The sequence below is a fragment of the Penaeus vannamei genome, chromosome 8 (assembly GCF_042767895.1).
Source record: "Penaeus vannamei isolate JL-2024 chromosome 8, ASM4276789v1, whole genome shotgun sequence".
Lineage (NCBI taxonomy): Eukaryota > Metazoa > Arthropoda > Malacostraca > Decapoda > Penaeidae > Penaeus > Penaeus vannamei.
In genome coordinates, this window is record NC_091556.1 from 4,196,499 (window position 1) to 4,211,498 (window position 15,000).

A 15,000-nucleotide genomic window follows, 5' to 3' on the forward strand; every position below is an offset into this window, starting at 1 on the left:
AAACACACAAACAAAACCAAACACGAAACAAACAAACAAAACCAAAACACAAACACACTAAACAAACAAACAAGAACCAACCAACCAAACACACAAACAAACCCAAACCCCCCCAAAAAAAACACACACAGACAAACAATAACCCACACAAACACAAAACAAACAAACACACAAACACACACAAACCAACCAACCAAAATCAAACAAACCAACCCAAACCCCCCAAAAAAACAAACAAACACACACAGCCAAACAATAACACACACAAACACAAAACAAACAAACAAACACACACAAACCAACCAACCAACACAAACCCAAAAAACAAACAAACACACACAGACAACCAATAACCCACACAAACACAAAACAAACAAACAAACAAACACACAAACCAACCAACCAAAATCAAACAAACAAACCCAACCCCCCCAAAAAAACACACACACAGACAAACAATAACACACACAAACACAAAACAAACAAACAAACAAACACACACACAAACCAACCAACAAACCAAACACACAAACCAACCCAACCCCCAAAAAACAAACAAACACACACCAGACAAACAATAACAAACACACACAGACATACAATAACCCACATAACCCACACCTAAACACAAAACAAACAAACAAACAAACAAACACACAAACCAACCAGCCAACCAAAATCAAACAAACCAACACAAACCCAAAGCGCCCGCAATCGAGCAACAGAAGCACTCGCCACTCACGCTGATGAAGGAGAGAGGGGGAGGGGGAGGGAAGGGGGAGGGAGGGAGGGAGAGGAGGAGGGATGAGGGGAAGAAGAAGGGAGGGAGGGAGGGAAGAAGGGGGATGAGGGAGGGAGGGAGGGAGGAAGGAAGGGGAGGGAGAGGGAAGAAAGGAGGAAGGGGGAGGAGGGAGGGAGGAGGAGAGGAATGAGGAGGGATGAGGAGAGGAGAGAGGGGAGGGAGGGAAGAGAGAGGGAAGGGGGAAAGAGGGGGAAGAGAGAGGGAGGTGGGAGAAGGAGGGAAGATGAGGAGGAGAGGGAGAGGAGGAGGGAAAAGAGGGAGAGAGGGGAGGGAGGGGAAAGGAAGGGGGAAGGGGAGGGAGGGAGGGGGAGAGGGAAGGAGAAGGGAGGAGAGGGAGAGAAGAGGGGGATGAGAAAGAAGGAGGAGGAGGGGGGATGAAGGGAGAAAGGGGGGGAGGGAGGAGATGAGGGAAAAAGGAAGAGGAGAGGAGAGGAGAGGAGGGGGGATGAAGGAGGAGGAGGAGGTGGGAGGAGGAGAAGGAGAGAGGAGGAGGAAGGAGGAGGGAGGGAGGAGGGAAGAGAAGGGGGATGAGGCGGAGGAAGAGGGGAGGGGAGAGAGAGGGGATGAGGGGATAGAGGAAGGGAAGGGAGGAGGAAGGGGGAAAGAGGGGATGGGGGAAGGGGGGGATGAGGAGGGGAAAGAGGGGGAAAGGAAAGGAGGAAAGGGAAGGAAGGGAATGGAGAGGGAGGGATGGGATGAGAGGTGGCTGAGAGGAGGAAGGAAGAGAAGATAGAAGAGAGAGAGAAGAGGGGAGGAGTAGAGGGAAGGGGAAAGAGGGAGAGGCAAGAGAAGGACAGAGGAAGGGAAGAGAGAAAGAAGAGGGGAGGAGGAGGAAAAGAAGAAGAAGGAGAAGAGGGAGGGAGGATGAAAAGGAAGAAGAAGGAAGAGGGAGGAGGAGGAGAAGGAAAAGAAGAAGGAGGAGGGAGAAGGAAAGAGAGAGAGAGAAGGAAAGAAGGAGGAGAGGAGAAGGAAGAAGAAGGAGGAGAGGAGGAGTAGAAGGAAGGAAGAAGGAGGGAGGAGGAGGAGAAGAAGAAGAAGAAGAAGAAGAAGAAGAAGAAGAAGAAGAAGAAGAAGAAGAAGAAGAAGAAGAAGAAGAAGAAGAAGAGAAGAAGAAGAAGGAGGAGGAGGAGGCGGCCGACGAGCGAAGGAAAAAGAATTGACGGGGAGATGAAGGAGTTAAAGGGAGCAGAAAAGAGGGGGGAAAGGGGAGAGGGGGGGAGAGGGGAGAGGGGGGAGAAGAGGGGAGACGCAGTGGGTTTTTAAAGGGCGCTGGAGATTAAAGGGAAGACAAGCAGAAAAGACAGAGAAGAAGAGAAGAGGAAAGACGAGGGAGGGGGCGAGGAAGGTTCGAGACTACGCCACACCACACGCCACGCATGCCCACACCATGAAACGAGACCGAGACATCATACCACGACACGTAACACCATACCACCAGATACCCAGCACACCACAACATACCCACATCAAACCACACACCATACCCACCACACCACACTATACCCACATCAACCCATACCACACACCTACCACAGCACATCAAACCACACCATACCCACCACATCAAACCACACCATACCATGCCCACTACATCATACCCACCACACCCCTTCCCACCACACCACACACCACACCACACCCCTCCCACCACACCACGCAACGAACAACTGCAGTCGCGCGACACCATACCGCACTCTACATATCGTATAGTGACTGCTACACAAAACGCGCCCCCAACCAGGACTCTATGTTATGAGGACAATGTGGCTTTATACTGATGGAGGAGGAGGAGGAGGAGGAGGAGGAGGAGGGAGGAGAGGAGGGAGGGAGGGAGGAGGGAGAGGGAGGGAGAGAGAGAAGAGGGAGAAGAGGGAGGAGAGAGGAGGAGGAATGGGGAAGCGAGAAGAGAAGAGGAGGAGGGAAAATGAGGGGGGAGGGGGGGGAGGAAAAAGGAGGAGGAGGAGGAGGAGGGAGAGAATAGGGAGGGGGAGAGAAGAGGGAGGGAGGGAGGGAGGAATGGGGGAGGGGAGAGAGAAGAGGAGGAGGAGGAAGAATGGGAGGGAGAGAAGAGGAGGAATAGAAGAAGGAGGAGAGAAGAGGAGGAATAGGAGGGGAGAGAAGGGAGGAGGAGGAATGGGAGGGAGAGAAGAAGAGGAGGAGGAGGAGGGAGGAACGGGAGGGGAGAGAAGAAAGAAGAGGGAGGAGGAGGGAGAGAGAAAAGGAGGAGGAGGAATGGGAGGGGAGAGAAGAAGAGGAGGAGGAGGAGGAGGAGGGGAGAAGGAGGAATGGGAAGCGAGAGAAGAGGAGGAGGAAAATAAGGGGGAAGGGGGAGGAAAAGAAGGAGGAGGAGGAGGAGGAGGAGAAGGAGAAATGGGAGGGGAAGAGAAGAGGAGGAGGAGAAGAGGAAGATGGGAAGGGAGAGAGAGAGGAGGAGGAAAGGAGGAGGAATGGAAGGAGGAAGAGGAGTGAGGAGGAGAGAAGAGGGGAAGAATTAAGAGAGAAGACGAGAGGAAGAGGGAAGAAGAAAGGAAAGGAAAGGAGAAAAGAAAGAAGAGAAGAGAAAGAGAAGAGAAAACGAAGCCGAGAGAGAAAATAAATAAAGAAGAAGAGAAAAGCAAAACAGAAGGATGAAAACCAAGAAAACGACGACCAAAAAAAAAATAATAATAAAAAAAATAAAAAAAAAATAATAATAATAATAAATAAATAAAAATAAATAAAAATATCAAAAAATCAAAAACATCCATAACAGCGAACGAACAGGAAGCGGAAGCCAAGATAGCGAAGGAGAGAGACAAAGAACAAGATAAAAAAAAAAAAAACACATACAAACAAAAAAAGGAAAAAGACAGCAAAACGAGGCATCTGAGGAACGCGACAGACAGCCAGGCGGACAGGTCAAAGCTCAAGTCAAGTGACCTTTTTACGCCGGATACGCAGACAGGGGAAGAGGGAAGGGGAATCAGAGGGAAGGAAGGGATGAGGTATGAAAGAGAGAGGGAGGAAGGGATAGAGTACTGAGGAAGAGGGGGAAGTACGGAGTAAGGGGAAGAGGGATGGAAAGTATGAGGTATGAGGGGAGAGGGGCTGAGGGGAAGAGGGAGGGAGGTATGAGGGAGAGGCGGCAGGGGAAAGGGGAAGGGATTTTAAGATTAAGATTAAGAGGGGAAGTAGAGTAAGGGAAGAGGAGAAGGAGGAAAGAGGGAAGAAGGGATGAGGTATGAGGAGAGGGGGCAGGGGAAGGGAAAAGGGGTATGAGGGAAGGGAAGGAGTATGAGGGAAGGGGATAGGAGTATAAGGGGAAGGGGGAAAGGGTTCCAGGGGGAAGGGGGAAAGAGGGGAGGACGGGGGAAGAGGGAAGTGAGGAGTAGGGGGAGGAGGAGAAGGGGAAGAGGATGGAGGAGGAGGAGGAGGAGAGGAAGAGGTCAATCCCCTCCCTTTTCCCCCCTCCACCCCCCTCCCCCTTCCCACTCCCCAAAGCGCGCAGCCACACTGAATATCCGTGCCATTCACGAAGCCGCCCGCCGTCGTCGCCGCTCCCCCCCCACCCCCACCCCCGCCAGTTTGCCGCCCCCTCCCCCCTTCTCCCCTCCTGTTTGCCATCCCCCTCACCCTCTCCTCCTCCTGTTTGCCGCCCCGCTCCCCCACCCGCCTGTTTACCGCCCCCTCTCCCCCTCCTCCTGTTTGCCGCCCGCCGTTTGCTCCCGAGATTGGACGGCCCCGTCGCGGATAATCTATAACGGCCGAGGAGACTTTTTTAAAGTTGCGAGCCGCTCCCGCCGCCATCGGTCGGCCGCCGCTACCGCTACCGCTACTACCGCCGCCGTCGCCGATACAGGCTATCGGACACCACCGCCGGCGAAGCTTACCGCTGCCGCCGCTGGTACCACGGGGCGCTATCGTCGCCGCCGCTACCACCGCTTCCCTCCGCCACCGATACCGCCGCTACCACCGCTACACTCCACACTCCATTACCGCAACCACCGCTTCCCTCCACCACACTACCACTACTACCCTCCACCACCGCTTCCCTCCACCACACCACCACCACCGAAGCTACCCTCCACCACCTTTACACTCCACCGCTCCCCTCCACCACCGCTACCACCTTTACACTCCACCACACCACCACCACCGAAGCTCCCCTCCACCACCACCAACAACAACAACAAACACAAACAAATCCCCCCACACACACACGCACCCCCACCAAACCACAACAACAGAGACACCAAATGGCGGTACCGAGCCGACAGCAAACACACACACACCGAGATCGACACTCCTGTTGCCACTCAGCTGATTGCAATAATGACGGTGATGCTGCTGTTGCAATAATCGCCCCCTTTGACATTAGCGACAAGTCACGAGACAGGGGGGGGGGGACCTTCGTGCCAACCGCCGGGGGAGGGAGGGAGGGAGAGGGAGGGAGAGGGAGGGAGGGAGATAGAGGGGGAGAGGGAGGGAGAGGAGGAGAGGGAGGAGGGAGGAGGGAGAGGGAGAGAGGGAGGGAGGGAGAGGGAGGGAGGGGAGGGAGGGAGGGAGGAAGGAGGGAGGGAGGGAGGGAGGGAGGAGGGAGGGAGAGCGAGAGGGAGGGAGGGAGAGGAGAGGGAGGAGAGAGAGAGGGAGGGGAGAGGGAGGGAGGGAGAAGAGAGAGAGGGAGGGAGGGAGAGAGAGAGGAGAGGGAGGGAGGGAGGGAGGGAGGGAGGGAGGAGGGGGAGAGGGAGGGAGGGAGGGAGGGAGGAGGGAGGAGGGAGGGAGGGAGAGAGGGAGAGGGAGGGAGGAGGGGGAGGGAGGGAGGGAGGGAGGAGAGGAGAGGGAGGGAGGGAGGGAGGGAGGGAGGAGGGAGGGAGGGAGGGAGAGGGAGAGAGGAGAGAGGAGGAGAGGGAGGGAGGGAGGGAGGGAGGGAGGGAGGGAGGGAGGGAGGGAGGGAGGGAGAGAGAGAGAGAGAGAGAGAGAGAAGAGAGAGAGAGAGAGAGAGAGAGAGAGAGAGAGAGAGAGAGAGAGAGACAGAGAAGAGAGAAAGAGAAAGAGAGGGAGAGAGGAGGGAGGGAGGCAGAGAGAGAGAGAGAGAGAGAGAGAGAGAGAGAGAGAGAGAGAGAGAGAGAGAGAGAGAGAGAGAGAGAGAGAGAGAGAGAGAGAGAGAGAAAGAGAGAGAAAGAGAGAGAGAAGAGAGAGAGAGAGAAAGAAGAGAGAGAAGAGAGAGAGAGAAGAAGAGGAAAGAGAGAGAGAGAGAGAGAGAGAGAGAGAGAGAGAGAGAGAGAGAGAGAAGAGAGAGAGACAGAAGAAAGAAAGAGACAGAGAAAGAGAAAGAGAAAGAGAGAGAGGGAGAGGGAGGGAGGAGGACAGAGAGAGAGAGAGAGAGAGAGAGAGAGAGAGAGAGAGAGAGAGAGAGAGAGAGGAGAGAGAGAGAGAGAGAGAGAGAGAGAGAAAGAGAGAGAAAGAGAGAAGAGAGAGAGAGAGAAGAGAGAGAGAGAGAGAGAGAGAGAGAGAGAGAGAGAGAGAGAGAGAGAGAGAGAGAGAGAGAGAGAGAGAGAGAGAGAGAGAGAGACAGACAGACAGACGAACGAAGAGAGACGAACAGGAGAACAGAGAGAGAGGGAGGAGAAGAATAAGGAAGGGTGAGGGAAATATAAAGGGGAAAAGGAAGGGGAGAGAGGGAGAGAGGGGAGATAAGGAAAGAAGAAGAAATGGAGAATTGAAAAGGGAAGGGAGAAAGAGATGAGAAAATGGGAGAAAGAGGAGAGGGAGATGAGAAAATGGAAGAGAGTAGGAGAGAAAGAGATAGGACAAAATTGGGAAGAGAGGGGAAAAAAAGAGACGGAAAAGGGGGTACGGGAGATAGGGGATAAAGAAAGAAATAGTAGAAAAGAAGGGGGAAGATATGGGAAACAGAAAGAGGAGAAAGAGAAAGAAAAATAAAAGGGGAGATAAAGGAAGAAAAATGGGAAAAGAAGAGGAGAGAGATAAAAGAACAAAGAGAATAGAAAACGGGGGAGATTAAATGTGAAAAAGGAGGAATAAAAGTAGAAACGAAAAGAAAAGACGAAAGGAAGACAAACCAAAGTGGGGATAAAAGAGGAAAAGAGAAAATAAATAAAAATTAGAAAAAAAAGGAGCTGCAAGAAACAAAAAATCGGAAATAAGGAAGACAAACAGAAGCATAAGGAAAAAAAAGAAATAAAACGACAAGGAAAACAAAACAAAACAAAAGACAGTGCACCAGCAAAAACAAGAAGAAGTAGAAGTAGAAGAAAAAGAAGAAGAAGAAGAAGTGAGAACAGAACAAAAGAAAATGAAGAAGAACAAGAAGAAGTAGAAAGAAAACTAAGAAGAAGGGAAAGAAGGAGAAGTATGAGAAATAGGAAAAGAAGGAAAGAAAGTAGAAGTAGAAAAAGAAAGAAGAGAGGAAGAAGTAAAAGAAAGAAGAAAAAGAAGAAAAAAAGTAGAAAGAAGAAAAGAAACGACAGAGAAGAAGGAAAATTAAAAAATTAGAAGGAAAAGAAGAAGAACCCAGAAGAAGAATAAGACGAAAGAGAAGAAAAAAAAAATCTCATCTCGACATCTAGCCCGTCCCCCCAACACGTCCCCCCAACACGTCCCCGACATCGCCGCCGCCCCCAACACGTCCCCGACATCGCCGTCCCCCCAACACGTCCCCGACATCGCCGCCCCCCAAACACGTCCCCGACATCGCCCGTCCCCCCCAACGACGTCCCCGACATCGCCGTCCCCCCAACACGTCCCCGACCATCGCCGCCCCCAACACGTCCCCGGCGCATCGCCGCCCCCAACACGTCCCCGACATCGCCGTCCCCCCAACTACGTCCCCCCAACACGTCCCCGACATCGCCCGCCCCCAACACGTCCCCGACATCGCCGTCCCCCAACACGTCCCCGACATCGCCGTCCCCCCAACGCACGTCCCCGACATCGCCGCCCCCCAACACGTCCCCGACATCGCCGCCCCCCAACACGTCCCCGACATCGCCGTCCCCCCAACACGTCCCCGACATCGCCGTCCCCCCAACACGTCCCCGACATCGCCGTCCCCCAACACGTCCCCGACATCGCCATACCCCCCAACACGTCCCCGACATCTCGCCGTCCCCCAACACGTCCCCGACATCGCCCGTCCCCCAACACGTCCCCGACATCGCCGTCCACCCCAACGTCCCCGACATCGCCGCCCCCAACCACGTCCCCGACTACATCGCCGTCCCCCCAACACGTCCCCACGACATCGCCGCCCCCCAACACGTCCCCGACATCGCCGTCCCCCCAACACGTCCCCGACATCGCCGTCCCCCCACAGCACGTCCCCGACATCGCCGCCCCCCCAACACGTCCCCGACATCGCCGCCCCCCAACACGTCCCCGACCATCGCCGTCCCCCCAACACGTCCCCGGCCGACATCGCCGTCCCCCCCAACACACGTCCCCGACATCGCCGTCCCCCCAACACGTCCCCGACATCGCCGTCCCCCAACAGCGTCCCCCCACACAACGTCCCCGACATCGCCGTCCCCCCAACACGTCCCCGACATCGCCGTCCCCCCAACACGTCCCCGACATCGCCGCCCCCCCAACACGTCCCCGACACGTCGCCGCCCCCCAACACGTCCCCGACATCGCCGCCCCCCAACACGTCCCCGACATCGCCGTCCCCCCAACACGTCCCCGACATCGCCGCCCCCCAACACGTCCCCGATATCGCCGTCCCCAACAGCGTCCACCGATATCGCCGTCCCCTAACACGTCCTGGCGACATCGCCGTCCCCCCAACACGTCCCCGACATCTGCCGTCCCCCAACACGTCCCCGACATCGCCGTCCCCAACACGTCCCCGACATCGCCGCCCCCCAACACGTCCCCGACATCGCCGCCCCCCAACACGTCCCCGACATCGCCGCCCCCTTCAACACGTCCCCGACATCGCCGTCCCCCCAACACGTCCCCGACATCGCCGTCCTCTCCTCCGCCCTCGCCTCACCACCGTAACATCATTATCATAGCCACGACTCATTATCATAGCCACGGCGAGTCAAATCCCCAGAAAAAGAGAGAAAAAAGAAAAAGAAGAGAAAAGAAAAGAAAAAGAAGGAGCAACAGTGTCAAAACAGCCGGTGAGAAGACTTACACGTACGTACACGGAGACACGGACGTACGTATGTGTACACGCGTCGCTTCTGCCCTTTTATGCTCTCGGCTCTTGAAGCTTTAACTCCTTTCCCCTCCCTCCCTCTCTCTCTCTCTCTCTCTCTCTCTCTCTCTCTCTCTCTCTCTCTCTCTCTCTCTCTCTCTCTCTCTCTCTCTCTCTCTCTCCCGAGTTCCATCTTTTTTTTCTCCCTTCTCTCTTTCCTAATCATTCATTGTGTCTTCTCCTCCTCTCCATCGCTCCCTCCTTTCCCCTTCTCTCTCTCTCCCTCCTTTCTCCTCCTCTCCATCGCTCCCTCCTTTCCCAGGCTCTCTCTCCCTCCTTCCTCCTTTCCCCTCCTCTCTCTCTCTCTCCTTTCCCCTCCTCTCTCTCTCCCACCCTCCCCCCTTCCCCTCCTCGCTGAATTGGCCCAGAAGGACAAGGCGCCTCCTACCCTCCCTATCCATGCCGCCCTGTTACCCCATCCCCTACCCTCCCTTTCCCTCTCACTCCCTCTTGCCCCCACCCCTCCCTACCCATCCCGCCCTCCTACCCACATCCCATCCCTACCCTCCCATTCCCTCCTCACTCCCCCCTCCCTACCCATCCCGCCCTCCTGCCCATCTCCATCCTACCCTCCCTTTCCCTCTCACTCCCCCTTCCCCCCCTCCCGCCCAGGGCTTCCTCGTTCCCGCCGCCCACACGCCGCTGCCCCGCACACGACGTCGCCGCCGGCCGTGCCCCCCCCCCCCCCTGCTCAGCCCCTGCCGTGCCCCCTTCCTGGTCGCGGCTCCTCCCCGTCTGGGCGTAACTCGGGGTCTTGGGGTCGTGGGGGTCACAGGGTATAGGGTCTTGGGGTCTGGGGTCTTGGGGTCTTTTGGTCTGGGGGTCTCGAAGTCTGGGGGTCTACGGGTCTGGAGGTCTCGACGTCTGAAGATCTTGGGGTCTTGACGTCTGAGGATCTTGGGGTCACGGGGTCTCGACGTCTCGGGATCTTGACGTCTCGTGATCTTGGGGTCTCGACGTCTCGTGATCTTGGGGTCTCGACGTCTTGGGATCTCGACGTCTGATGTCTCGGGTCTTGGGGTCACGACGTCTGGGGGTCTTGGGGTCTCAAAGTCTCGAAATCTGGGGATCTTGGGGTCTCGACGTCTGTCTCGGGTCTGGGGATCTCGACGTCTCGTGATCTTGGGGTCTCGACGTCTGGGGTCTTGGGGTCATGACGTCTGGGGGTCTTGGGGTCTCGACGTCTGAGGTCTCGACGTCTGGGGGTCTACGGGTCTCGACGTCTGGGGTCTTGGGGTCTCGACGTCTGAGGTCTCGGGTCTGGGGATCTCGACGTCTGGGGTCTTGGGGTCTCGACGTCTGAGGTCTCGGGTCTGGGGATCTCGACGTCTGGGGTCTTGGGGTCTCGACGTCTGAGGTCTCGGGGTCCCGGGGTCTCGAAGTCTGGGGTTTCGGGTCTAGGGGTCTCGACGTCTGGGGTTTCGGGTCTTGGGGTCTAAGAGTCTCGGGGTCTCGAAATCTGGGGATCTTGGGGTCTCGACGTTTCGGAATCTTGGGGTCTCGGGGTCTATCTCGGATCTCCTCTTTTCCCGAAGACGTTTTGATACGAAGGACGGCATCCTTCGCTCCATCTCGAGGGGCGTCTTCCTCTCGTCCTCAAGCGTCTGATCTGATGACGATTTGTCTTAAAACTCTTTACCGGGTACGTCATCATCATCGTCATCATGATCATTACCATTATCGATATCATAGTTATCCTAGTTATCACCTCTACGTCATCATCATCGTCATCATCATCGTCATCATGATCATTACCATTATCGATATCATAGTTATCATAGTTATCATCTCTATCATCACTGCTATTATGATCATTTTCATTACTATTACCATTATTATCATTTCATTATTATTATTTCATTACTATTATTACTATTGTTATTATCATTATTTCATTATTATCACCATTATTGTTGTTATCTTGTCGACGCTGTGACATCCCGCCATGGTTATCGCATCCTATCTTTGCACTGATATCAATTCGACTTCACTTTTTGTATATGTAAACAATGGGTACCTTTCTATCTTTCTTCCTTGCTATCCTTTTCCTTTACTTTATCGCTCTCTCTCTCTCTCTCTCTCTCTCTCTCTCTCTCTCTCTCTCTCTCTCTCTCTCTCTCTCTCTCTCTCTCTCTCTCTCTCTCTCTCTCTCTCTCTCCCCCTCTTCCTTTCTTTTGTACTTCCCACCCCATCTCCCTCAAGGTCTCTCAACTCTCCCTCGGTCTATACTCCATTTCCTTCTTCTTCTCCCTTTCTCCCTTCCCGTTCTCTCTACCCTCATCCCTCTCCTTCCCCTCGTTCCATAAATCACCCTATTCCGCCTTCATCCTCCCTCCCTAACCCTCCTCCCTCCTCCCTAAACCCTCCTCCCTCCCTCCCTCCCTCCCTCCCTAACCTCTCCACCACTCCTCCTGACCACTCCTCCCCTCCCTCCCTCCTTCCCTAACCCCCCTCCACTCCGTGACCCCTCCTCCCTCCCCTCCTAACCCTCCTTCCCCTCCCTGACCCCCCCTCCCTCTCTCCCTCCCGTGACCCTTCACCCTCCCACTCCCTAACCCTCCGCCCTCCCTCCCTGACCCCCCTCCTTCCCTCCCTCCCTGACCCCTCATTCCCTCCCTCCCCACTCCCTTCCCTCCCACCCTCACCCTCGCCACTGCAGCCACATTCACCCTATTAAGACCACCCCTTAGATGGGCAATCAGACAATTATGTAATCAAACAAGCAGAAGGTAAACAGGCGTACTCTCAGGCAATCAAGAAGACAAGCAAATAAACAAACAAAAACAAAACAAACAAGCACACATACTCGATCAACCACGCAGACAAACAAGCAAGCATTCTTTCAGACATCCAAGCAACCAACCAATCAGACTAGCATAGCATAAAAAAAAACATCCAATCAGTCAAAACAATCAAGCAAGCATACAGAATCGACCAAACAAACAATCAAGCAAGCATACATAATCAAGCAAGCAGACAATCAAGCAAGAAAGCATACATAATCGACCAAGCAGAAAAACAATCAAGCAAGCATACATAACCAAGCAGACAAACAATCAACCACCCAACCAATCAACCAAGCAGCCCACCGCTCACGCAAGCACTCGCACTCACTCAATCAAGCAGACAGTCACACTCAATCACGCAAGCAAGCAGACATGCAAGCAGACAACCCACCCTACGAACCCTAAGCGGCCAGCACAGTCACTCGGTCATGCAACGAGGATCAACATAATCATGGGGGTGGGGGGAAGGGGGAGGAGAGGGAGGAGAGGGAGGAGAGGCGAGAGGGAGGAGAGGGTAGAAGAAGAGGGAGAGGAGGGAGATGAGATAACGGGAGAGGGAGGAAGAGGAGAGGAAGGGAGGAAGACGGTGGAAGGGGGGAGAGAGGAAGATGGGGAGAGGGAGGTGAAGAGCAGAGGGGAAGGAGGGGGAGGAGGGTGAGGAAGGAGGGAGGGAGCTTTTTCCTCACACATCAACATTCTTTGGCACAGTTTTGTTCGAGCTTACCCTTCCCCCTCCCCCCCCCAAAAAAAAAAAAAAAAAAAAAAAAAACTACAATGATGTTAGGATCTACGACCTCCCCCCCCCCTCAATCTCCCCACAATGACGACAGAAGCTGAGACCTCCCAGGTGACCATCGCATCCCCCCCCCCTCCTACCCCTCTCTTAAAGTGTCACCCGCTCACCCCTCCCTCCCTCCTCCTCCTCCCTCCTCCTCCTCCTCCTCCTCCTCTTCTTCTTCTTCTTCTTCTTCTTCTTCTTCTTCTTCTTCTTCTTCTTCTTCTTCTTCTTCTTCTTCTTCTTCCCTCCTCCCCCCTCCCCATCCCCGGCCAGTATTTTCCTCGTCCCCCTCCTCCCTCCCCTCCAACACCACCCCCCACACCTCCCCTTCCTCTCCCCACCCCTCCCTCTCCTTCTATCTTAATCCTCCTCCTTCCTCCCTTTCCCCCTTCTCCCTCTCACCTCACGCTCCACTTCCTCACCTCCCCCTTCCCCCCACTTCCCTCCCCCTCCCCCTCACTTCCCCCACCCCATCACCCCCTCCTTTTACACGACCTCTTGACCCCTTGGCCGGCGAGGCAGCTTGTACACAACTGTCCTCCCTTATTTGGCTTTTGACAAGTAGACGCGGCGGTGCATCTGTCTGGTCTTGTTACTGGCATGACCATTGTGTCATCATTATTACCATTATTATTTCCACTATTATCATCACTACGATTATTATTACTATTATACTATTATTATCATTATGATCATCACTACTATTATCATTATTATTATTTTTGTTATCATCATCATTTTCATTACTATCATTATGTCATCATTATTACCATTATTATTTCTACTATTATTATCATTATGATTATTACTACGAAAAAAAGAGAGAGAGAGAGAGAGAGAGAGAGAGAGAGAGAGAGAGAGAGAGAGAGAGAGAGAGAGAGAGAGAGAGAGAGAGAGAGAGAGAAAGAGAAAGAGAAAGAGAAAGAGAAAGAGAAAGAGAAAGAGAAAGAGAAAGAAGGAGAGAAGAAAGAGAGAGAGAGAGATAGAGGGGGAGAGAGAGAGAGAGAGAGAGAGAGAGAGAGAGAGAGAGAGAGAGAGAGAGAGAGAGAGAGAGAGAGAGAATCAATACACGTAAATACATATTGGTCCATTCGAAGAACCAGACCCACGAGTACGTTCCTTCAATTAGTGAATGAGAAAGAAGTGAATGAATGGGTGAGTGGGTGGATGAGGGATTTAATGAAAGTGAGTGAGTGATTTAATGAGTGTGGGTGAGTGAGCGAGTGATTTAATGAGTGAGTCAATGATTTAATGAGTGAGTGAGTGGGTGAGTGATTTAATGAATGAGTGAGTGATTGAGTAAGTAATTTAATGAGTGAGTGAGTGATTTAATGAGTGAGTGAATGAGCGAGTGAATGATTTAACGAGTGATTTAATGAGTGAGTGAGTGAGTGATTTAATGAGTGACTGACTAACTGACTGACTGACGTACTGAGCAAGTGAGTGAGTGGGTGATTGAGTGAGTGAGTGATTTAATGAGTGAGTGAGTGATTTAACGAGTGATTTAATGAGTGAGTGAGTGACTTAATGAGTGACTAACTGACTGACTGACGTACTGAGCAAGTGAGTGAGTGGGTGATTGAGTGAGTGAGTGATTTAATGAGCGAGTGAATGATTTAACGAGTGATTTCATGAGTGAGTGAGTGAGTGAGTGAGTGATTTAATGAGTGACTGACTGACTAACTGACTGACTGACGTACTGAGCAAGTGAGTGAGTGGGTGATTGAGTGAGTGTGCGAGCGAGTGAGAGCGCGCGCGTTACCCCCAACCCGAGCGAGCTAAGCAAGCGAATGCATAAATAAGCAACCACGCCGCTGCAAATACCAAGCTGCAGCGTGACCACTTCCCCCCCTCACCCCTCCCCCCCTCCCTCCCTCCCCTCCTGCCAAGCTTAATACCCCCTCCCCACCTCCCCCGTTTCCCCTTTACCCTTCCTTTCTCGTTCTCTCTCCTCTATCCTCCTCTTCTCCCTCTCCCCTCTCCTTCTATCCTCACTACCCCCTCCTCTACCCCTCCACTTCCTCCAACCCTTCCCACAACCCCCACCCTTTCTCTACCCTTCCCTAACCCTTCCCCAACCCCTCCTCTCTCTCAATCCTTCCCCAACCCCTTCGCTCCCCCTCCCCCACCCTTCCCCACCATCCCCTTCATCCCCAACCTTCCTTTCCCCCTTAACTTTACCCCTACCCTTCCCCACCCCCTCCCCTTCCCTTACCCCATTCCCCCAACCCCTCCCAATCCTCACCCTACCACACACCCCTCCCCTTCCCCACCCCACCCTTCCCCCAACCACCACCCTTCCCCAACACTTCCCCAACCCCTCCCCTCCCCTTCCCCTACCACAACCCCCTTCCCTCCCTCAACTTTCCCCCAAACCCCATTCCCTCAACCCTCTCCCCCTTCCCTCCCCTCAACTCCCACACCCCCCACC

At 53.7% G+C, this 15,000-nt stretch overlaps 2 protein-coding genes across 2 annotated transcripts in view; one reads left to right on the plus strand and one right to left on the minus strand.

The window, feature by feature from the left end:
- Nucleotides 1-2,189: 2,189 nt before the first annotated feature.
- LOC138862455 (uncharacterized) lies at nt 2,190-8,557 on the plus strand. The gene is made up of 3 exons (XM_070124856.1): nt 2,190-2,551; nt 4,566-4,685; nt 7,372-8,557. Exons 1-3 carry the CDS (start codon nt 2,190-2,192, stop codon nt 8,555-8,557), a joined length of 1,668 nt encoding a protein of 555 aa, XP_069980957.1.
- Nucleotides 8,558-9,774: 1,217 nt separating this feature from the next.
- The window catches only part of LOC113826973 (proteoglycan 4-like), an 18,104-nt gene continuing 12,878 nt past the window's right edge, over nt 9,775-15,000 (minus strand). Inside the window, exons 2-3 of the mRNA XM_070124857.1 lie at nt 10,217-10,528; nt 9,775-10,019 (exon numbers count right to left, since the gene is read on the minus strand). Coding sequence (XP_069980958.1) covers nt 9,775-10,019; nt 10,217-10,528 — 557 coding nt within the window. The remainder of the gene's footprint in view (nt 10,020-10,216; nt 10,529-15,000) is intronic.